Here is a 22,990-nt window from a genome sequence, read left to right on the forward strand (position 1 = left end):
AAAAAGAAGAGGGACTGTCAAAATCTAGCAAACAAGCGCTACACGGACGTATTATTGATCGATTCAAATTCGCAATCCGCGTACACACAAAAGCACGGGACTACAAGAAAATACACCCTCTTATTTCGGAACTGTTCGGAACTATTTTGATCATCCGGACAGAATCGGATTAAGTAATGCTTATCTCGAAATAATTTAAAAATTTGTAAAATAGAATTATTTTATTTTTATCGTTAGTTTTTGTGATAAATCTAAATAAATATGTCCAGAATTTTCTAAATCATCCAAAAAAATATTTAATATACAAGGGGTTGCATTTAAAATAAGACGTGTTCGACAACGTTTAATATAAAATAAAATGTTTACTGGAAAATTCATAATATTATCAAAAAAGTTTAATCAAAATTGATAAATAAAATACGAGGCGCCATTTTCACAACACCATTGTCAGTATCAAAAATATTTAGTTTTGTTTACATCATAGAAACGTTCATAACTTTTTTTGTGAAATATTTTGTCGTGTCGTTATTTTGAAAGAAATAAATATCAAAAAGTCTGGCAAGACTAATTTTTGTCCCTAAATACTGTCAAAATAATGCAGCAAAACTCTAGAGATGGTTCAGATATAGTGAATTCGTTCGATCTTTGTTTTTATAGCATCGGTTTATTTACATTGTTTCTTTTGAATAATTTCTAGGAAGGTGTATTTATTTATTTGCTTACGAACGAATAGAAAGAATGTAAATAAGTACGAAGAATAATACAATATTCTAGATTAATAGATCTCACACTCAAATGTGGGATTCTCAAATCAAATTTGTCGAAAATCTCTTTTTCAAAATAATATCCAAGCCCGGTTCTGTTTTGTACAGATCCACTGGTCCGCTACATCGAATCGTTTCGAACCGAAACCCGAGCAGCATTCTCTCGCCCATCTAGTCACGAAATGAAATTAAAATTGTGTACGAACGCCGTTTAGGTACTTCTAGTGAATATTAAACATAGAAAATGTTCAAATAGTAAATATAGAAACGAGTACTTGGTACTTAGTTACCATCAAAACACGGTTTTGTCAGTACGTGGCGGGAAGTTGAATTAGAAAATTGTGTTTCGTCTGTGTGTTTGGTGCGTGTTTTTAAAATGTCAGGTAAATGTGAAAATAAGTGTTAATGTTTTTGTTATTTGTTACCTAGTTATAAAGAGATGTTGTCTATATAAATCGGTACCTCTATTTTAATAATTATGTTATAAAAATAACTAATTTGTTGATAAAGGTAACGCAAATATTAATTTTTAATAGTTTACTTTATTAATTATCTGTTTGCAGACAAAATATTTCTAATTCAAAGTAATAATTATATTCAACACTTTTTTGACATGATATGGCAGATTTTGTAGATGAAAATTTATTCTAGTAACTAAAGAAATTATCATAAACGAGATTTTTAAAATGTTTGACATTTAAAGAAGACTAATTTTGCTATTAATAACGAATTTGAATCGTTTGTTAATTTTTAAATCCCCATTTTCAGTGGATTCTGTATAATCATGCGTTGAATACCAGTGGCGTCTCGTTTTAAAATATGAAATAATAAAATATTTATAATTTTAAATGTTTACGATGTACTTACGAGAATTCCATACAGTTTATTTCTAGTTTTTTATCAAAACAAAACAAAAATATAATGATACATACAGTGTGATTCATTTAGATTACAAACAGATATAAAATATAAAGTTATTTACCATTTTTTTTTACACTGAAACACGTCACGATAAGTACGATTTGACTTTATTTAAGTTTTGTACGGAACTGTTTATGCTTATCGTGAAAAATCCAATTAAACGAGTTCAAATTAATTTCGTTTCAGCTCTAATAAACCCAATGAAATTTCTAGTTACGTAAAGCCTTTGATACAAATAAAATTTTTAAGCGATTCTAAGTAGGAAATAGCTATTTTGCTGTAATCACAATGAAACTACATAAACGAATCGTCGTATAAAAATGTTTTTGAAATAAACATTAAATATTTTTCTTCGCACTATAAACAATAAATTATTTGATTTACTTAATCATAAATTATAATTTTATTGTATTTCTAACCTTCCTAATCATGCCACTGCTAACAGTTGGTTCTTCTGCGGACTGTACATCTTTCACCTTGTTGCCGGTTCTCAACACTTTAAATTTGACACGCTCGAGATATCGATTTATTTTTGACATGAATCGATTGAGAAATCGAGTATCAAAATTTTGTTCCTTCAGTTTCATATATGTGAGAAATATACAGGGTTGGAATTAACTTTTTTGGTAAATAACTATATAAATTTATAGTATATGGAAATAGATGGTTAATATATTGATAAATAATCACTGTTTTTGTTATTTATGACATTTCTTTCTATATTATACCGTTCGTTAAATAATATACTTTCATTTCTATCATTTATTTACGAAATAAATTTAAAAACCGTTAACATACGTACAACGTTTTCTATGAATTTATGTAGGGCATTTATTTATGATACTATCAAACTATCGAGGGTATTTTATCGAGTTGAATTGCTTGTTTGCTAATAAATCATTATTTATAATTAGAATTCCGCGAACTAAAATTTGAAATAATTCATTTATACAAGTAGTTACACGAGGCATGTTTCGAAATTAGAAAAAAAAAAATAACAAGCAGAGGTTTTTCGAGTAATTTTATTTTTAGATGCAAATAATTTAATTTTTAACATCATTTCATTTGTCATTCAGTTAAAGCATTCTTGACAAGCACTCTAACACTGAAAAGCGCCGTTAGGCACATTAGTTGCTCCGTCGTGCCCTTTTGACGTTACCAAACACCTTGAACGTCGATTGGTTTATAACGTTACGTGAACTGTGAGTAGAAATGGTGATTTTTTCCAAAAAAAAATCGATTTTTAAATGGATTCGAATCGCAACTTGATGAATCGATTCATAACAAAATCGATGCCTGAAAGATCGATTTCCAAAATTGATTTTTTCGCAAGTCTGTATTAAAAACAAGAAAAACGCCATGATAAACAATCTCTACGATTTTATACTTATTATATATAAATAAAGTTTTTTGTTCTTGCGAGAATTCTTAGTTTAAGCCGATTCCATTGCGAATACATTTAAAAAATCGATGTATTTTGTTCGAGGAATCGATTCTTCGATTAATCGATTACAAATCGCCATGTCTAGCTGTGAGTATAGTATATAATTATAGCTAAACGTAAGTTTTTATTTTGATATTAATTTGAGCATTAATTGCCGAGACATTCTGTATATAAACAGTTATTTCAAAATTAAGAAATTGCTGAGTGAAGGTGAAAACTGAGTGTTGATTAATGTTCTCTGAAATGAAATCGATATCTCTTGAAAATAGAAGATTTTTTTACCGAGAATGCATCAACTGCATATTCCTAATGAAATGATATCAACAAATAAAGTTATTATACAACAAACTGTCAAGTAAATATGTTTACCATAAAGAAAAAATGTTATACACTGCCTATTTTGTTTTTAAATTGGAAATCTGAAAAGAACCAAACCAACTGAACTTTTATAAATTTTGTATACATCGTATACATCGTCATTATTTGAAATTAAATTGACAATTTCGTTTTTGAAAGGCTGAAAAGAGCCAAACCAGTTGAGATACTGAATTTTTTATGTAGCGTCAATAGTGTGTGTTAACAATTATTGACAGTTTCGCTTTTTCAATTTTCATGACTATAAAATAGAAGGCTGAAAAGAACCAAACCAATTGAGCTCGTAAATTTTCATAATTTCTTAAAAGAAGACTGAAAAGAATCAAACCAGTTGACCTTGTAAATTTTTATGTAATGCCAATAGTGCATGAAATTAAATTTTAAAACAATTGACAATTTCGTTTTTGAAAGGCTGAAAAGAGCCAAACCAGTTGAGATACTGAATTTTTTATGTAGCGTCAATAGTGTGTGTTAACAATTATTGACAGTTTCGCTTTTTCAATTTTCATGACTATAAAATAGAAGGCTGAAAAGAACCAAACCAATTGAGCTCGTAAATTTTCATAATTTCTTAAAAGAAGACTGAAAAGAATCAAACCAGTTGACCTTGTAAATTTTTATGTAATGCCAATAGTGCATGAAATTAAATTTTAAAACAATTGACAATTTCGTTTTTGAAAGGCTGAAAAGAGCCAAACCAGTTGAGATACTGAATTTTTTATGTAGCGTCAATAGTGTGTGTTAACAATTATTGACAGTTTCGCTTTTTCAATTTTCATGACTATAAAATAGAAGGCTGAAGAGAACCAAACCAGTTGAGCTCGTAAATTTTCATAATTTCTTAATAGGAGACTGAAAAGAATCAAATCAGTTGACCTTGTAAATTTTTATGTAGTGCCAATAGTGTTTGAAATTAAATTTTAAAACAATTGACAATTTCGTTTTTGAAAGGCTGAAAAGAGCCAAACCAGTTGAGATACTGAATTTTTTATGTAGCGTCAATAGTGTGTGTTAACAATTATTGACAGTTTCGCTTTTTCAATTTTCATGACTATAAAATAGAAGGCTGAAGAGAACCAAACCAGTTGAGCTCGTAAATTTTTCAAACATCGTCAATAGCATGCTTGCCGGATGGGCACTTAATAACTGCTGTAGTCCAAATCTCACGAACGAAGGATATTAAAGCTCCAGGAAAGAAATATAACAAAAGTGGTCCCGAGAAATACGTGGAAATTATTTTCAGGGTTAGAGCGTAGTTGAAAATATAAAATTTATCTAATTAGTGGCACAAGGCTGAAAAAGACCAAACCAATAGAACTCGTTAACTTGACAATAGTGTACGTAATCAATTCTTTGAATATTTCGGTTTTAAAACTTATAAAGCTGAAGAGAACCAAACCAATTGAATTCGTAAATATTTTCTCATTAGAAAATAACCAATTTAAACAATTTTGCACTTTTATCAACTGTCAACTTATTTTATTTTCCTAAACACGCTCTGCCTATAACTTAAAGTGTGTTAAATCAATTTATGGGCTCATTTTAATGTCCAAACATTCTGTATACAAAATTATCGTTGTACTTATTATACACAAGACCGGTACATATGCGGCGAACATTTAATTACGCAATTAACACGTTAATGTTGATATTAGTACATGTAGTTTGAGAAAAAAATTTGCTTATGCGGATTACAACACTTTAAGAAAAATAATCTTCAAATAAATGATATAAAAAGATCCAAAAGATGAAAAAAACCAAAACAATTGAATTCGTTTTTTAGATAAAGACAGAGACTATATCGGTTTCGCAACGTTACCCGACCAAGTTCATCGAAAATCCGTAAAAAAAGGCTTCGAATTTACTCTAATGGTAGTAGGTGAAAGTGGCCTTGGAAAATCTACTTTACTCAATAGCCTCTTTCTAGAAGATCTCTATAAAAACCGCAAAGTACCAGACGTCAGCGAAAGGATCTCCAAAACAACCAGTATCGAAAAGAAGACGATGGAAATTGAAGAAAGAGGAGTAAAATTAAGGTGAAAATTTTCATATCTCACCCAAGAAGCACTTTTTCTCTAATCTTATTTTTTTGTTAGGTTAACAGTAGTCGATACCCCCGGTTTCGGAGACGCTGTAAACTGCGAGGAAAGTTGGAAGACTTGTGTAAATTACATCGATGAACAATTTCGTCAATATTTTACAGACGAAAGTGGTTTGAATAGGCGCAACATGCAAGACAATAGAGTCCACTGCTGTTTATATTTCGTACCACCTTGGGGACATAGGTATGTAACTAATATTGGAATTTATAACATTCAGTATAATTTTATTTGCTTTAAATCTAATTTTATATAAAACAATGCGAACAGTCAAGTTTATTAATTAAAAAGTATTTCGATAATAAACATTCGATAGTGTCATAGATAAACTACAAAATATAGAGAGACACACAGCCAGGTTTTACATAGTGTAAATTGTAAACAATGTGCATTTCATTATTTTTCGTGTTCCTGGTTTTTGTCAAATTGAAATATAAAAACATTTTTTATTAAAACTAAATTTCTGTTTTCATTTCTATTCGTGTACTAGTAAAGCTAAATTATTATTTATTTTCAAGGTCATTGTGTCATCTAGTGAATATGCTCCTATTCAGCTGTTATTTTTATCCATTTCCATCTCTATATAATGTATTGAGTGTTCCGTACCTTCTTAATCGTAATAATACCATAGAATTAATATTAAAGATAAAGAGAGCGGTATTGCACTGAGATAGTACTATTGGAAAAAGAAAGAGAGGAAGTTTTCAATATAATTATAATATAAAGAGAAGTAAACCTAATCAATAATAAATAATTATTATCCTCCTTTAAAAGCTGTTATTTTCAAACTGCCATATCTTAGTAGAAATTCCCATCTCTAAACAATGTATTGTGTGTCCCGTACCTACTCGATTATTATAAACCGTTTATAAATTATTCAATGGTTTTAACTGTTTGTTTTCAATCTCTCTAGTCAGTGAAAACTAAATCTTTTTTTTTTAATGAAAATTCCTCGAAAAATTTATTTACTTTGAATTTTTAAGTTTGTCACCTTCGATTACCGAGTTTATTGTATTTAATATTTAACTTCCTCGTTTAAAATATTTGTATATACCTGATAAAACAACTTCCTCGAAACATTCGAACCGTTGCCGATGATATAACAATCATTTATGCGGGAATTTAATAATAACACCAAGTATTACAAACAATAAATATATTACGATAAGATAACGCACGGGGGACGTTGGAAATTTAATTTTTCGACGCTATTACATGTTATTTTTTATAGTTTGAGGCAAATGGATCTTGAAGTAATGAGAAGATTGCATCGTAAAGTAAATATAGTAGTTGTTATTGCCAAAGCTGATACCTTAACAGCATCCGAAGTTGCCAAATTAAAACAGAACATACTTAGAGATATTAGAGACAATGATATTCAGGTAACAACTTCACTCTATTTTTATTTATATATACAGGGTGATTGATAAGTTTGACAAAGTTCATTATCTTGTTTGTCCTTTGAGATATCAATTTGAAAATTTGAGGGTTTATAAACATCATTAATCTTCATATGATAAAATTATTTACATTGTTGTGCCATATTAAAGTTACATTTTTTAAATGAAACATCCAATATTTTATTGCATACTCATTTTCCAGATGTATGAATTCCCTGAATGTGACAGTGATGAGGATGAAGAGTTCAAACAACAAGATAGAGAATTAAAAGCAAGCATCCCATTTGCTGTGGTTGGTAGTAACACAACTTTGGAAATAGCCGGAAAGAAGATTAGAGGACGTCAATACCCATGGGGTGTAGTTGATGGTGAGTATTTTAGACACAATTTTTAATCTAAATCTAATATTTCCAAAAATAATACAAAATGCCCAAAAAAATGTTCCGGTTGATGTCTAGTGATAGTTATAGTTTTAATTAAGTTGATTATCACGATTATGAAAGAACCTTTAAAGTTGTTTTATCTTTTCTAAGAAACTAAATAGATTTGTTTTGATTATTTTTTGTTCTTTTTGGAGCAATTTTAGATTTTTATTGTGAATTTGACGGTTTTTAATTCTTTTTATTGTATGAATAGTCGAAAACCCAAAACACAGCGATTTTATCAAACTAAGGACCATGTTAATCTCAACACATATGCAAGACTTAAAAGATGTTACAGAAGATGTGCATTATGAAAATTTCAGAGCAGCTGCAATCTCGCAAATCTCTCAACATGCTAGAGAACGAGGGTAAGTTTATAAATTAATTCTTAATTGTAAATCACTCACCTCAGGGTTCCCATAGGAGACTAAAAAGTGATTATTGAAAAAGAAATCTGTCTAAAAAGAAGCTAGACTCTGTTACCACATGTTTAATAAATTAAACCCATAATACTAAAGCTTCCCAAATATTAGTTCCCAATCGTCACTCAATGTTAGGAGGAAAATAAATCGAATAAGTATCATCCTACAAATATCTGGGACTTGAGATTCGAATGGAAAGAGACAATCAAAGCTGCAAATTAATCAGGACGATACGGCTGACTTGGACAATTTGAGACACGTTTTCAAGTCAGATATACCGATATGTATCAAATGAAAGTATCAAATCCATGCATCTTCCCAGTATTGACTTACGGCTTAGAAACACTAACAATGACACAAAAAACTATAAATAAAATAGGAATAACTCGATGAACTATGGAGAGGTCCATTTTAGGAGTGAGATTGAGAGATAAAACCAGAAATGAAGAAGAACAAAAGTTAGAGATGCAATTTAAAGAGTCACGCATCTAAAATGTCTCAAGATGGTTAGCTAATAGATGGACGAAGAGGATACTAGAATGGCGTCCCAGAGGTAAAGAATACAGAAACAGGGGATGACCACTGAAGCGATGGACAGACGATTCAAAAAGGGTATCTTACAACTGGTTCAAAGATGCTCCAGGTAGACCAATATGGTCAAGGTTAAGAGAGGCTGACACAAGCTGCTAAATGATGACGAGCTTAAAATGCTCTCAAATCCTTTGAATGTTATTTGGTACAACAAAAAATAATTCGGGAGGAAAAACTTTAAAAGGATAATGATAAAAAATAACTGGATTTTAAATTAAACTGATCAGAAAACATTCCAACAATTAAAAAAAAATAATTTAATGAATGTAGTTATTACATTTAAAGAAAGTACTTATTTTAGTATTATCAAACTGTACTTAGAGAATGTATAAGTTAGACAATTTAAAACTGATTTAAAAGTTTACTTACAAAGATGACAAAGAAAAGGAGGTGGAAAAAAGGAAAAAGAACACTTTTCATTTGATAAAAATTATGAAATTCCAAAGTATATTTTTTGTAGAGTTTTTATTATAAAGCTGAATTACTATTTTGACCTTTAGGCCACTATTTTGAACCTCCTAGGCTTCTAAGGCAACTATTTTTGAAAGTTTGTCATGCTGGGAACCCTGTATCGATAATTATTAAGAATTTTTGTTGAATATTAGGAATATATTGAAAAATATAGTTTTTGAAGACATACGTTCATCAAAATTTAAATCAAATTTGATTGTATGATTGATAATGAAACTTTGAAACTTTTTTGCAAATAACGATCAAACAAATCAAAATCATTTAAAAATTGTTTAATGTTTAAAACTTTTTATAGGAAACTCAAAAGAGATTCAACCCCATATGAATCAGATATTTCCGAAACGGATAGGTTACTGATTCAAAAAGATGAAGAGGTAGGTTGAATTGAAAAATGTTTACATGAAAAAGTACAATTGAACGTAAAAAATAAATTTATAATCAACCTATATAAAAAATTTGATACTCACTATTAAAGTATGCGGTAGTAGAAAATCACTTTAAAATAACAAAATAAATATTTCGCATGTTGTCCACTTCAATTTTTTGTAATACTGGGAATCATAATTATGAAATTAGATACAAAGAAATTAAAATTACATGCACCACTAGATTCCCAATATTTTCCACATATTCTAACCTCAAATATTAGAACAATGGAGCCGAAACATTTCATTATAAAAGCACTTTTCAGAAACTATGATCTATGTCAGATAAATCACCTATCATCTGATTGTGAATCCTATTACAGAACGAGATTTTTATAACAGTTTCCGAACGTTCCGTTGAATTAACGAGGGAAATTTGAAATTATATCTACAAAATTTGATTCCATCACTTTGCACTTGCTAGAATTTTTCCATGATTACTATTTAATTGATTAATAGATTCTGGTTGTTTAATAATTGTTATGAAAGTATATATAATGGGAATTTATAACTTTTTAATCTTGATTGTGTTGATCCGATCATAGTTTTCGAGAAGCCTTACAGTAAATTCTGCTTTGAAAGTAGGAGTAATTTAAATTTAAGTTGGTAATTCTGTTTTGACATATAATCGAATTATTGTGAGAAACGTAAACAAACATTGCAAATGTTGATAATTCTAGAATTCTTTGTTTCCGTTTATTATTTTATAGGATTATAAAAGTGGTTATTGCAAGGCCAAATTTTATTATGCTCCCAATCTAGTTACTTTTTTAGTGGTGTTATTTAGTTTTCTAAAAATGCTTGATTAGGTGTGGTAAATGATGTTGTGATTTATACGTTTTTATTTATCAAATAAGTGACTTTAATATCACATTAAATACCCAATACAGTTAAAATTCTTTTTCTATTCCTTCAGATCCGTCGGATGCAAGAAATGCTGAAACAAATGCAAGAAAAATTGAAAGTAGACGCTCAAGATAAAAAACACGAAAGTATTATCGATGTGTAGATTTTTATTATTATTTAATAATTTTATTAGTTTATAATTTTTTAAGACCAAAGAAGTCTAGTTAAACAATTGTTTTCTTTTTCATATTTATAACAATATTTATATGCGCAGTATATGTTATTAAAAAATATAGAGTTAAAAACTTGTTTATAGACGTTTTATTTTTCCTAAAAAAATCGTATTCAGATCCTTCTTCCTAGTGAACAAACGTACAAGCAAAAACGTGGCAAATCGATGCTCGTCAAACTTTTACAGGACAACAACATCTAAGGTAAAGTCAATAAATTCTCTTCATGTTAAATACAACGTTGCCACGTACACCGTTTTGAAAACAGTAAATTTCAGTCACTCTCTCAAATATTTCAATATTTTTGGAATATTGGTACGTACTAACGTAAGTCAAATCGATATACCACAATTTTTAGGGTATTGAGTCGTTTCATATAGAATTTCAATATTATTTAGGCGGTCAGGGTATTTTTAAAATCTTGTGATATGTAACGGGAGAGCAAAAAAAAATTCATCTAACGCTTTCGCGGAAAATGTTTTCTGATTTTTATGCTGGCAACACTGGTCAAATATTTGACGATACGTAATTGATGGTACCTATTCTGAACATTAGAGAGCGGTGGATTACGACATCGGTTTTTAATTTTGTTACCAGTGTTGTCAGATTACAAATAATTGATAAAAAATAATATGTCATCAAAATTTGGTAATTTCAACATAATTCTGTGATTTTTATGCGTTTCACAAATTTCATTTTTGTTTTGCGCAAATTGTGTTGTTATAACAAAAATATAATTGATACAAAAATCTGTAAAATATAGTAGACATTCACATGAATGGATTTCTCAACATTACGTGCTTCCCGGAAAATACTTTATAGTTCTATTGTCTAGTATGGTCTAGTAGAAGTAATGAAAACAGAACTCTAATAAAATATGGTTAGTTTCATTAGTTTACTTTATTAAAATTGTATATTTGCTTGAAAAATACTGTTCCAGTGGATTTAAATTATTTTAAAATATATAAGGTATAAAAAATGAGTATACAACTTGTGCATGTATCTACTTTATAACTATATTGTTAATGTACATGTTTATATACCAATTTTTTGTGTTGAAAACCAATTAAAGTACATTTCTCAAAATATTATTACTTCCTTCATGTTAATTATTGTTATTATAACATGTTTAATTGATAACAACCGATCTTTTTCTGAAAAGGAATATTTTAGAATAATTTTGAAGAAAATCTAATAGTTATGGCAACACTGCGCCATAATATCAACAAAGAATTACGTCATCGCTGATGGTTACTAACTGAATTTCGTAGCAGTCGCTGACAACTAGATAATAACGAAGAAGTATACGAAACTATTTCCACCGCTCTCTGGTGGTCAGGGTAGGTATTTTAAATTACATGGTACGCTAAAATCGTACTTATGAGCATCTATATAGCGTCTGTTTTTGAAAATTTGCATAAAGAATTAATTATTTATCTACACACATCTATTATGACTTATAAAACTTATAAATATTAGACAGTATCTTATAGTTTGTTAACTTTAAATTAATTTCAATCCTTTTTCACATTTTTTCTTTGAAATCTCGTTTTATTACATTGATCAGTACTCGTATATTAATATCTCAATGTTTTCTCTCAATTTTTCATTTTTTTTATCAATTATAGAATTCAGTAGTAACATTTATTTAAGATTATGACTCATATTACTACTCATGATAGTTAATATTAGTACAATGTGTTTGTAATACGTAAACAAGACGTTTACGATCGGTGTTTACTTAGAAAATATTCCAATAACCTAAAAATACATAATTAAAACGTAGTTTGTTGCAAAATGCGTTGTACATAATCGAAAATAACTAAAATTATTTATTCATAGTTTATTATATATACAGCGGTTATTAGAAATAAATAATCCGTTTTATATTTTGTATGAACGTGAATCAAATTTATTTACGAGGTTTAACAAAGTTAGAAATATTTTTAGTTTATACAAATATCGAATTTAAACAATTAAAACGACATGCGGTCCAAATGAACGAAGTACAAAAATCATTGCAGCGTGGATTTTATACGAACCGAATAAAATAATAAAAACATTGTTTGATTTAAAAATCCACATATCTCCTAAACCACAAATTTTATCGAGTTGAACAAAGAGTAGCCTTTTATTAAAAAATCCATTCAAAATTTCATTTTTGCTGTTTTTAAATAGTACAGGTTGTCCCTGTAAACGTATTGTTAACTATTGGGCATGAGTCGGCCCTGACCTTTAAACACACTGCGTATAATTTAAAAAAATATATATAAGTTTCATTTTCGCAACTTTAAATGCCTATAACTCACAAACGAGGTGTCGTTTTAGAAATGTTTTTAATCACAGCATAATTTTCACGTCATCTACTCCCGAATTTTTTGCATCAAGTCCCGGAGCTGGATTTAAATGTTAGGTTAGGTTAGGTGTTCAGCATAGATAACCAATTTTCAATTCATATAAACTAATAAACGTTAAAAATTTATCATATCTCCCTCGTTGAAGAATTTTAAAATTTAAAAATAAGCTTCTAAAAACTGTTTACGCGTATTTTATTCCTTTGGATAAACATTTTCATTAAAATAAAAGCATCTATTTTTAGTCGCTTTAATTAAATTCCATTTTGAATTTCATTTCAACGTCAAGCAGATGCTTGTGAATAACGACAAGCCTACTTTGATCAGTCAACTAGAATTTTAAAACTCGTAAAAAATTTTCTTCAATACATAATATAAATATGATAAAGCATTTGAATTAACCTTCAAAACCCCATTAATTTGATGTTTTGATATTTCAAGTAATTTCACTTATGTTATAATAACAATGTTATATAAATAAATTGTTATTGTACAATCTTATTCTAATTTTATCACACACCACAACAATTTTTTTTTCAAATTATTTATATGTTCCTGGTATACAATTTATAAACGGCTCCCCGTACGCGACTAATATAACTCAAACGGAAACCGTTGGGCGTATTCAGATTGAAAAGATTCATGTTATACAGACATCACAAAAAAGCGTTAAATGTAATTTGCGCCCAACTCTCTAAAATAGCTTTCAATGTCAAGGTAATCATAAGAGAAGAATAGTTTCAGTATTGAGAAGAATCACAAGTCCAAGAATATAATAATTGTTAAGAGAACCTACTCTGTACCGGCACGAATCAGTTAGGTTTTAACGTCCAGTTCGGGTGTATATGTTTCGAAGGAACAGTGAAATAACAGTGATTTTTTTTTAAATCAGTGAGTTTATTACTTTTATAGTGTGTGTTGATTGTATAAATATATTTTTCGAAGATGTCGTTTTGGTCTTCGTTTACTAGTAAGTATTTACTATTAAAATTAATATTGCAAACAATCTTTAAAGCAACAATATTCAATATAAAAGTTAATCTTTTCCATGAAATCTATATACAAGGAGTGAAAAAAGTACAGAAAAAAAAACAGAAAGTATAACCAAATTATGTTGTATAAGAATTTAATTTTTGACGTATCAGTTATTAAGTAGTCATTTTAATAACTCATAGTACGAGGTGTGTTAAAAACTACGTCAATAAATTACTGGAATCATTTTTTTTCGAGTAGATTTTATCTCATCAATCTTAGTCTTCTCAATATCACAAAAAGAACGAAATTAGGGTATCGGATCAACGTGATCAAATGGTATGTTAATATCTCAAACATTTTCATTGTTTTTGATATCCATTCCTCGCCCTAAATTAATACATTCCCCTTTTTAAATCGCTTAAATCAACACTAAATAGTATTACAACATCGGTCATGAATATATTTTATTTTATGAGCTTCTTCATAATGATTCAACGACAGCAGCAAAATGACTAATCAGAACAGTTTATTTTTGATCATACCTCGTATAAAACGGACACGTTATCAAAACAGCGGTTTCTAATCAAACATTTTTTTTTTGTATTAAATTACGTCTTGATAAATCCATAAAAATACTGATTAATATACCGCGATTAAGATTAATTGTTGTTAGTGATATTTTGTTATATCAAACGGAAATAAGTTGTTAATACCAATGTGGAAACAACTTAATAATTAAGCTTACAAAAAATTTACTTGATTTCTTATATAAATAACGATAAAGTGACTGTTATTGAGTGAATTTCTAATATATATTGCCAATTTTCATTATGAGTTTTTATCCACCCTGTATATTAAAAAAATATGTTGCTTAAATGATTTTGACAACGAAATGAATGTGAAAGTATAATAGTTTGAATGAAATTACGTTTAGACCACACGCGAATTGTTAAATAATTAAAATGCTTCCACACAATCCAGTAAATACTATTCTCCATCTTAGTTAAGTTATGAGCTATTTCCCTGCGCCCTCTAGATACTTTATAAAACGTTAAAATGTCTATTCGTTATTTGTTTATTAAAATCTCTTATGATTGAAAAGTATATTAGTGCAGATAAATAAAATAAATAACACAAAAAAAACAACTACTACCATTGTAGAGGTCAAATTAAAATAATAATAAAATTGTAGTGATTTCAGATTTGACATTAAATGTCAAATTTGTCGGTAAAAAAGGTAGCGTCCTAAAATGTAGAAAGTAATTTTTTATAAAAAATTACTTTAGGTTTCCTTTTTTAGTTTTAATTCAAAATATTTCTTTTCTATTTCTAGTAGTATATCAAATTTCCATTGTAATAACAGCTACTATCATTATTTTGCAGACATAGCATATTTCCGTTAAAAATTTAAATTAGTTATAAAAAGATTCTTCTACTAGAAAGTATGCGGTTATGGTTTTCCTGTAAATGTCTTTTTCTAGATTTTGCGTGCTAGCTTACTATCGATTGCTCAATATTACAGAATTATTTTACGTAGTTTGTTATCAAGTTAGTGTGTCAGACTTCGGGGCACCTTTTCAATTCATTTAAAAATATATTTGGTTAGACCATCGACTGAGTGTAATATTTAATATGTTGGGTAAGTTTATGATAGCAAATAAATAGTATAGAAATTAAAAAGTTTGTTATTATCTGTTTACAAATATGGACAGTAACAATTTCATTTTACATCGCGTACCAATGCGACATCTTGTTAAATAAGTCAGTAGAATTATGACGTCATACAATTAGAGATGGATTGTTATTTATGAAGATTTAGTTTTATTGCGATAAATAACTTCGATATTATAACAAAAAATTAGTTTTAAATATTTTTACGCGTTTTAAATTTACATGTACACGTTAAAATGTAAATTAATGCAAAATGACTTATTAAACAGTCCTGACCTCACCTATGAATACTTTCTTAAGCTTTCAAAGGAGAAAATATAAAATGATAATGAAAATAATAGAAATAAAAGTTATTTTAGTGAACATAACATTAAAAAAAGTAAATAGAAAGTGTTCTTTTACTTTCTGATAAGCGATTGAGACATTAGTATTTGCATTGTTGTCAGATTTTCGTATATAAAAATTAAATCGACTCATAAAAATTGTTTTTTTTATTTTTTTAATGTAAAATTCATATTCAGATATATTTAACTTTATGTAAAATTACAATATTCGATAGTTGAAAACGATTTTAAACTTAGTATTTTTAATAAATCTAAAATTGAAAATTTTATTGTAACTATAATATACCAAACAACATAAATCTGTTGATAAAACCTCGGATATATGTCATTAGTTCAAAAATAGCGCATTCCTATTATTTAAAAATAGAATGTACATCGCCGGATAGCACTTAGTCAGATATAATTCCTACTTTTTTTATTTTACAGTATTCGCTTTCGGAATAACGATTTTTTTTAGAATAGAAATCATTAACACATCAGAATGATTATATAATCATCGTATTAACATTTTTGGTGTATTTTAACGCTTTTGTAAATAACTGATGACAATTCTCATTAACAAAAAATGAATGTAGTTAGAGACATTGATAAATACGATTGCCTCTATTTATGTATTTAGAACCGACAACACTGGAGTTACTAGGTGAAATTTTAGGTTATTATTCAACCTCACATTTTTGCATCATTTGCTTATAATAGAAAAATGAAATAAGAAAAGGAATATTAAGAAAAAAAAACATTAGTTTTCTGAAAATAATGACTTAATAGATGAATAATAAAGGATGACAAAATCCTACACAAATTACAAATAAATGCAAATCTAACCTTGAAATTTTATATTTACATCACATGTTAAACGCGAACGATGACATAATCTAGAAGATATTTTTATTATAGTCAACAATAATGAACTTAATGAGTTGACACAACTTTTATTGAAGAAAATTGTTGGATTTTTTGTAATAAGGGAACGAAATATCACTTATAAACCTAATTAATTATTCAAAATACCTTTAAAGCGTATATAGTGTAAGCAAAATCAAGTTTCATTAAAAACATTTGTTGTAAATGTGTATGTGAGAGAGAGAGAGAGAGATGCTCGTTGTGGTAATTTTATTGGGGGAGATAGGGACATTTTTATGTATGATTTGTTTTTATTAAAGGAAAAATTTTCCTGGGGTAGGTTAGAGATTGGAGTACAGTAGTTATCGATGTAATTTTATAGAATTACCTATGGCATCCTAAAAAAAAATACAAAAAAAAGTATATTACTCCTTAATTCTATCCCATCGATGTTCATGACAATTCTGTGATTAATTTTCAATTTTTAGCCGGTCTTAGAAATTTCGGTACCAGAATCGGAGAATTCTTCGGCAGAAAGAAAAAAGAAGTGAATAAAGAAGCAGAACAAATAGAGAACTCAGCTGAAGCTCAAGCACAAAGGACTATAGACGTAGCTGAAGATGCTGCACAAGACTTAACAATAACGACTGGTAAGCGCAACAAATTAAAAAATACAAAATTTGACGTTAAACTTCTTCCTTTTTTCAGCTACAGAAACCAAAAATCATTTAAACGACGAAATTAAACAAGCGGAAGATGAAGCTAAATCTGTGGAACATACAATACAAAACGCAAGCAAAACAGTTGATGATAAATTAAACGAAGCGAATAACGCAATAAAAAATACAGTTCAAACGGCTGAACAAAAATGGAGAGAGACAGAAGCACAAGTAGCACAAAGAGTAAAAGAAACAGAAGATTTTGCTGAACAGAAAAGGAGGGAATTGGCTAATACCCTGAAAAGAACTGGACAAAATGTAGATAATAAACTCCATTCGGCTGCTATTTCAGCCGAGACTCAAAAACATTCTTTAACAGAAGGTCTGCACCAATTTGGAGAAGATCTTCATCGAGGAGGTCAGAACTTTCTTACTGGCATTCAAAATGTTGGGCACAATATTAATAACAAAATGCATGGTGTTTCGGAAACCACCGAAGCCGAAACAAAGTCAGCGGCTTGTGGGTTACAAAAAGTTGGTCAAAATTTGGAAAATCAATTAAATAAAACAGAAGAAAATCTCCATAAGGAAAGTCAAGACGTTGCAGAAAACATACAAAATATGAGTCAAAAAGCTTCACATAATGCAGCCGAAGAAGCACATAAATTTGCAAAAAATGTAGATGAAAAATTGAAAGATACTGCGGAAGATGCTAAAAAGGCTGCAGAAAAAACAGAAAGTCAAGCTCATAATGTTGGTGCTGGTCTGATGAATTTTGGTAAAGAAGTCGACAACAAACTTCAAGAATCGGCGCAAGCTGCGAAAATAACCACGGAGAAAGCTGTAGATGAAGCAAAAACTACTGCACATGATACAAAGCAAGGAATCGATAATGCTTTGCATAAGACAGCTGAATGTGCCCAAAACGCGGCACATAAGACTTTTGAAGGCGCCAAAAACATTGCCCATAACATTGGAGAGGGTTTCACGAATTTTGGTAGAAACGTCGATCACAAACTTCATGAATCTGTTGATAGTACTAAACATGTTGCACACAACACAGCAGAAGGTGCCCAAAACGCTGCACAAAAGGCTCGTGAAAATGCCGACAATACAGCCCATAACATTGAGGAGGGTTTGTTGAATTTTGGTAGAAACGTCGACCACAAACTCCATGAAGCTGTAGATAGTACTAAAAATGCAGCACATAATACAGCAGAAGGTGCCCAAAACGCTGCCCAAAAGGCTCATGAAAGTGGTAATAACATAGTCCATAATATTGGAGAGGGTTTATTGAATTTTGGTAGAAACATCGACAACAAACTCCATGAATTTGTTGATGGTACTAAAACTGCTGCACAAAATACAGCAGAAGGTACCCAAGAAATTACGCAAAAAGCCCGTGAAAGTGCAGACAATACAACCCATAACATTGAAGAGGGATTGTTGAATTTTGGTAAAAACGTCGACCACAAACTCCACGAAACTGTTGAAGGGACTAAAACTGCTGCACATAATACAGCGGAAGGTGCCAAAGAAGCTGCACAAAAGGCTCGTGAAAGTGGCGAAAATGTAGCCCATAATATTGGAGAGGATTTATTAAATTTTGGTAAAAACGTCGACTACAAACTCCATGAAACTGTTGATAGTACTAAAAATGCTGCAGAAAATACAGCAAAAGGTGCCCAAAATGCTGCCCAAAAAGCTCGTGAAAGTGCTGAAAATACAGCTCATAATATCAGCGAGGGTTTGTTGAATTTTGGTAGAAACGTCGATCACAAACTGCAAGAGTCGGTAGAGAGTACTAAAAATGCTGCACAAAATACAGCAGAAGGTGCCCAAGAGACTGCGCAAAAAGCCCGTGAAAATGCAGGCAATACAGCCCATAACATTGGAGAGGGATTGTTGAATTTTGGTAGAAACTTTGACCACAAACTCCTTGAAGCTGTCGAAAGTACTAAAACTGCAGCACAAAATACAGCAGAAGGTGCCCAAAAGGCTCGTGAAAGTGGCGAAAATGTAGCCCACAGTTTTGGTGAAGGTTTATTGAATTTTGGTAGAAACGTCGATCACAAACTGCAAGAATCTGTAGAAGTTGCAAAGAATACCACAGAAAAAGCTGTCAATGAGGCTAAAACAACTGCACATAACACCTCACAAGAAATCAACGATGCCTACCATAAAACCACAGAAGGAACACAAAACCTGATCAAAAGTGTAGATAATAAATTGAAGGAAACTGTGAAAGATGTTGAAAAAACAACAGGGAAAGCTGTAGACAACGCTAAAATAACAGCTGAAAAAACTACTGAAGGAGCTAAAAACATAGCTGAAAGTACAGCGCAAAGTATTGATAACTCATTACACAAAACTGCAGAAAGTACACAGGATGTAGCTCAACAAACATTACAAGGAGTCCAAAATATAGGAAAGAATATTGACAATAAGCTTAAGGATACTGCACAAAAGACTTCAGAAGGTACCCAAAATATAGCAAAAAGCATTGATAATAAACTACAAGAAGCTGGACAAGGTCTTCATAATATAGGTGAAACTATTAAAGGTAATAGATCTTAATTATTAATAACTATCAATCAGAAGTAAGATTCCCCTTAACTTTGTCAAACTTTATATCCACCGAATATTGCTTCAAATAGCCTTACAACAACTTTTTTCTCAATTTTTTTTAGATAAATCTAGTGCTGTGATTGAAGGAGCAGGTCACAGCCTTAAAGAAGCAGACCACAATATTGAAGGTGCTTTTGCCAAAGCAACGAAAAACGCCAATCAAAAGAAAGAAGAAATTCAAGTAAGTTTATTTAAATGTGTTGGGTTTATTATCTGTTTTTGAATGAAATGTACTAATGTATGTTTTATTTTGCTATAGAGTGGATTACAAAATGTCGGTCACAATATAGACAACAAATTGGCCGAAACTGGTAAATTATTCCAAAACAAAATGAAAGATACTGCGAATTTCTTGGATAACACAAGACATGAACTAGGACAAGAAATGGAAGAAAGTAACAAAAAGGCACATGCAGAATTGGACGACGTAACAGATGCGGCCAAAAATATTTTTGGGAAAGGGCTGTTCTCTAGTAAATAAAGGTACATATATAAACTTCAAATTTTGTATATTTATGTAAGTATTTCTTGAACTTTAAGTTATTGAAAAATAAAAAAAGAACTTGTTTACTACAACATATATGAGAATATTTAGTTTGTTCTCAAACTAGGTGGATCATTTTTAGATTTATAGAAGTCACTGAAATAGTTACTAGATTGAAAGCAATTACAAATAAAATTCTTATAAAAATAAAATTATACTCTATGAGAACAAAGAACTACAAACTAAATGATAATTGAATAATAAATACGAATAGGAAAGTTTGTTGATCATTGCCATAGTAAATTATCTTTCTAATTAGTACTGACCTGAACTGTTTTTATATTTTACTAACAATAACAAGAAACCACAAGCAACAAAATAGACACTGTTTGTTTACATAATTACTGGATCGTATATAAAAACTTACAACTTAAATTCAAATCACCAGTACTAGTTAACAAAAGAGTTTAGTATACATATGATCAAACGAGGTTATGCAATAAATTTGCAGACAAAATGACGGTTATATAACATAGTTGCCACGTTGTAAACTTTTTTAATTGTAATTTGATTTTGATTATATATAATTTAACCAACAGGAAAGAAGAGGAATAATTTTCAATAAAATTATAATTATATACAAATAATAAACAATAAATTCTGACATAATTTTTATTACAATAAATTTTGCAACATCGAAGGCCGAGGGCAAAGGCTGCCAACGTTCGTGATGCAATTTCCCCTGATACACGAACGATGATTTGACTTACACTTTGAATATTCAAATTTTATTCAACAAGCAATGTAAATATCAACATATTCATAGTAATTTTGAGAGTTTCAATAAAATTAATATTATTAGATGATAACTATAGCAATAATGTGATATGTATAGAATTTATTTTCAACAGAATAAATATTTGTGTGGAAAAAACATGCTGCCACGTAATGTTTGTTGTCAAATTACAATTAGATATTCTCGTTTAGTTGATATACAGGGTGGAACCCTTCACAGTTGATGTATTAATTAGAATTTGCTTTTATTTCAGATTCCTGGAGAATGTTGAGGGAATAAAGTTTTATATGGTCAATTGGAATAGGTCCAAGATGTTATATTTGTTGTTAATTTTATAAGAATCTCGAGTTATTTATAAATGTATCTTTGTTGTATTTGTTACGCAGCTTAATGAATTTTGCTACTAAAAAACGCAAAAATATATTGAAAGTTGATTATTTAATAACTTCATAAAATTTACAACTACATTTATATTTTTTATACTATAATTCAACCAAAAAAATTTTTTGATGTGATTTATACTATTTTTTGATATATTGAGAATATAATTTAACGTCGTTTTCTGATATAATGAATATTTCGATTGCTAGAATTTCTTAACGATAAAAAATTTATAAATAATTTTTGAAAATGTTACTAACTGAAAAAGATATTTGAATAAAACAATAGAAATAAACCCATATATTTTTTTAAACATTTCTTAGAACCTCTAACTCCCGTGTAAGAATCCGTGGCACTAGCTAAAATGAACAAATTTTAATCCAAATATTTAAAATATACAGTGTGAGTTCAACAAGAGTTCTAGTTAAAATTGAAAAATCATCGTACTGTATATTTCATTTACACTACACATCAAATGTGCACTGTATATCTAACTGCTAAAATATAGGGTTATGAATCACACGTGCTTATTTTTATATGAAAAAATGGCGGGAAAATCAATTGTGGCTGTAATCAGTGTTGCCACATTCAAAATTACAATTGTTGTATTGTACAATTATGCTTGTAAAAAATGATAATATATGTGAATATCTTTTTCTGTGCTTTTTATTTGATAAAACCTGTAACCTTTTTAATACAGCTATTGAAATTACCACATTATCTACTTATTTTAAATAATGACATGAATGGACTCCATTTAGTACTAGTGAGAAAATAATAATGTAAAGATTATAGATAATCTTTACGAAGTGACTTTGAGTAATAATTTCACAACCAGCAAGCAGTATTTGTATCGCGAGATGAGGCAAATTACTTTCCAAAATGGCGTTTATATATATATATATATATATATATATATATATATATATATATATATATATATATATATATATATATACACATGATATGAAATTTTAAAAATAAAGTTCACAAGTAATTTTAACTCGCATTCAAAACTTTTAATAGGCTTGTTCCGGTCATCGAAATAAATTGAATAGTTTTAGAATATATGGAACATACTGATCATGCGTAGCTTAGAAATTATGTTCCAGAGGATACAAATTCTCCTCTTCGTAAAATAAATCACGACCCGTTAAGTTGTATCGATATATAAAAATACTTTGTGTAAGAATTTCATTCATTCCGTCGCATATTTTTGAAATTTTTGTCATCAAATAGCAATCAATAAATATTATTGATGGTAGCAATGCTAAATCTTTTATTACCGTACTTTCGAAGTTTATTACATAAGCTTTGTTTGCGAGTCAAATTCCGAATCAGTTCAGGACCGATTGTATGCGCAACTTTCATTCGCGAGTCGATGACTTCACCCCCCTGGAATGGAATGGAAAATTTTGAATGTGCCCTAAAATAATTCGGAATTT

The 22,990-nt window shown here is 29.4% G+C and overlaps 2 protein-coding genes across 4 annotated transcripts; both read left to right on the forward strand.

Moving 5' to 3' along the window:
* Positions 1 to 905: 905 nt before the first annotated feature.
* Positions 906 to 10,489, forward strand: LOC130895683 (septin-2). Its single transcript, XM_057803147.1, has 8 exons — positions 906 to 1,147; positions 5,288 to 5,540; positions 5,601 to 5,789; positions 6,835 to 6,985; positions 7,206 to 7,371; positions 7,640 to 7,793; positions 9,205 to 9,283; positions 10,251 to 10,489. The coding sequence occupies exons 1-8, from the start codon at positions 1,141 to 1,143 to the stop codon at positions 10,341 to 10,343; spliced, it is 1,092 nt and encodes a 363-aa protein (XP_057659130.1). The 5' UTR covers positions 906 to 1,140; the 3' UTR covers positions 10,344 to 10,489.
* Positions 10,490 to 13,349: 2,860 nt separating this feature from the next.
* On the forward strand, positions 13,350 to 22,201 carry LOC130895690 (suprabasin-like). 3 transcript variants are annotated; one of them, XM_057803154.1, is made up of 6 exons: positions 13,353 to 13,734; positions 17,086 to 17,247; positions 17,306 to 19,819; positions 19,947 to 20,065; positions 20,144 to 20,367; positions 21,418 to 22,201. In XM_057803154.1, exons 1-5 carry the CDS (start codon positions 13,710 to 13,712, stop codon positions 20,363 to 20,365), a joined length of 3,042 nt encoding a protein of 1,013 aa, XP_057659137.1. In that variant the 5' UTR covers positions 13,353 to 13,709; the 3' UTR covers positions 20,366 to 20,367; positions 21,418 to 22,201. The 3 variants fall into 3 exon arrangements, with proteins under 3 accessions (XP_057659138.1, XP_057659137.1, XP_057659139.1); XM_057803156.1 differs by lacking the exon at positions 13,353 to 13,734 and adding an exon at positions 15,157 to 15,378; XM_057803155.1 differs by having other exon boundaries at positions 13,350 to 13,734; positions 20,144 to 22,201.
* Positions 22,202 to 22,990: the final 789 nt, after the last annotated feature.

This window comes from Diorhabda carinulata, chromosome 6 (assembly GCF_026250575.1).
Source record: "Diorhabda carinulata isolate Delta chromosome 6, icDioCari1.1, whole genome shotgun sequence".
Classification (NCBI taxonomy): Eukaryota; Metazoa; Arthropoda; class Insecta; order Coleoptera; family Chrysomelidae; genus Diorhabda; species Diorhabda carinulata.

Coding starts and splice junctions, on each gene's coding strand:
- LOC130895683 (XM_057803147.1), top strand. Junction 6,986..7,205: donor TTAGAGACAATGATATTCAG/GTAACAACTTCA, acceptor CTCATTTTCCAG/ATGTATGAATTCCCTGAATG. Junction 7,794..9,204: donor CAACATGCTAGAGAACGAGG/GTAAGTTTATAA, acceptor AACTTTTTATAG/GAAACTCAAAAGAGATTCAA.
- LOC130895690 (XM_057803155.1), top strand. CDS start 13,710: ATGTCGTTTTGGTCTTCGTTTACTA. Junction 13,735..17,085: donor GTTTTGGTCTTCGTTTACTA/GTAAGTATTTAC, acceptor TTCAATTTTTAG/CCGGTCTTAGAAATTTCGGT. Junction 20,066..20,143: donor AAAAGAAAGAAGAAATTCAA/GTAAGTTTATTT, acceptor ATTTTGCTATAG/AGTGGATTACAAAATGTCGG.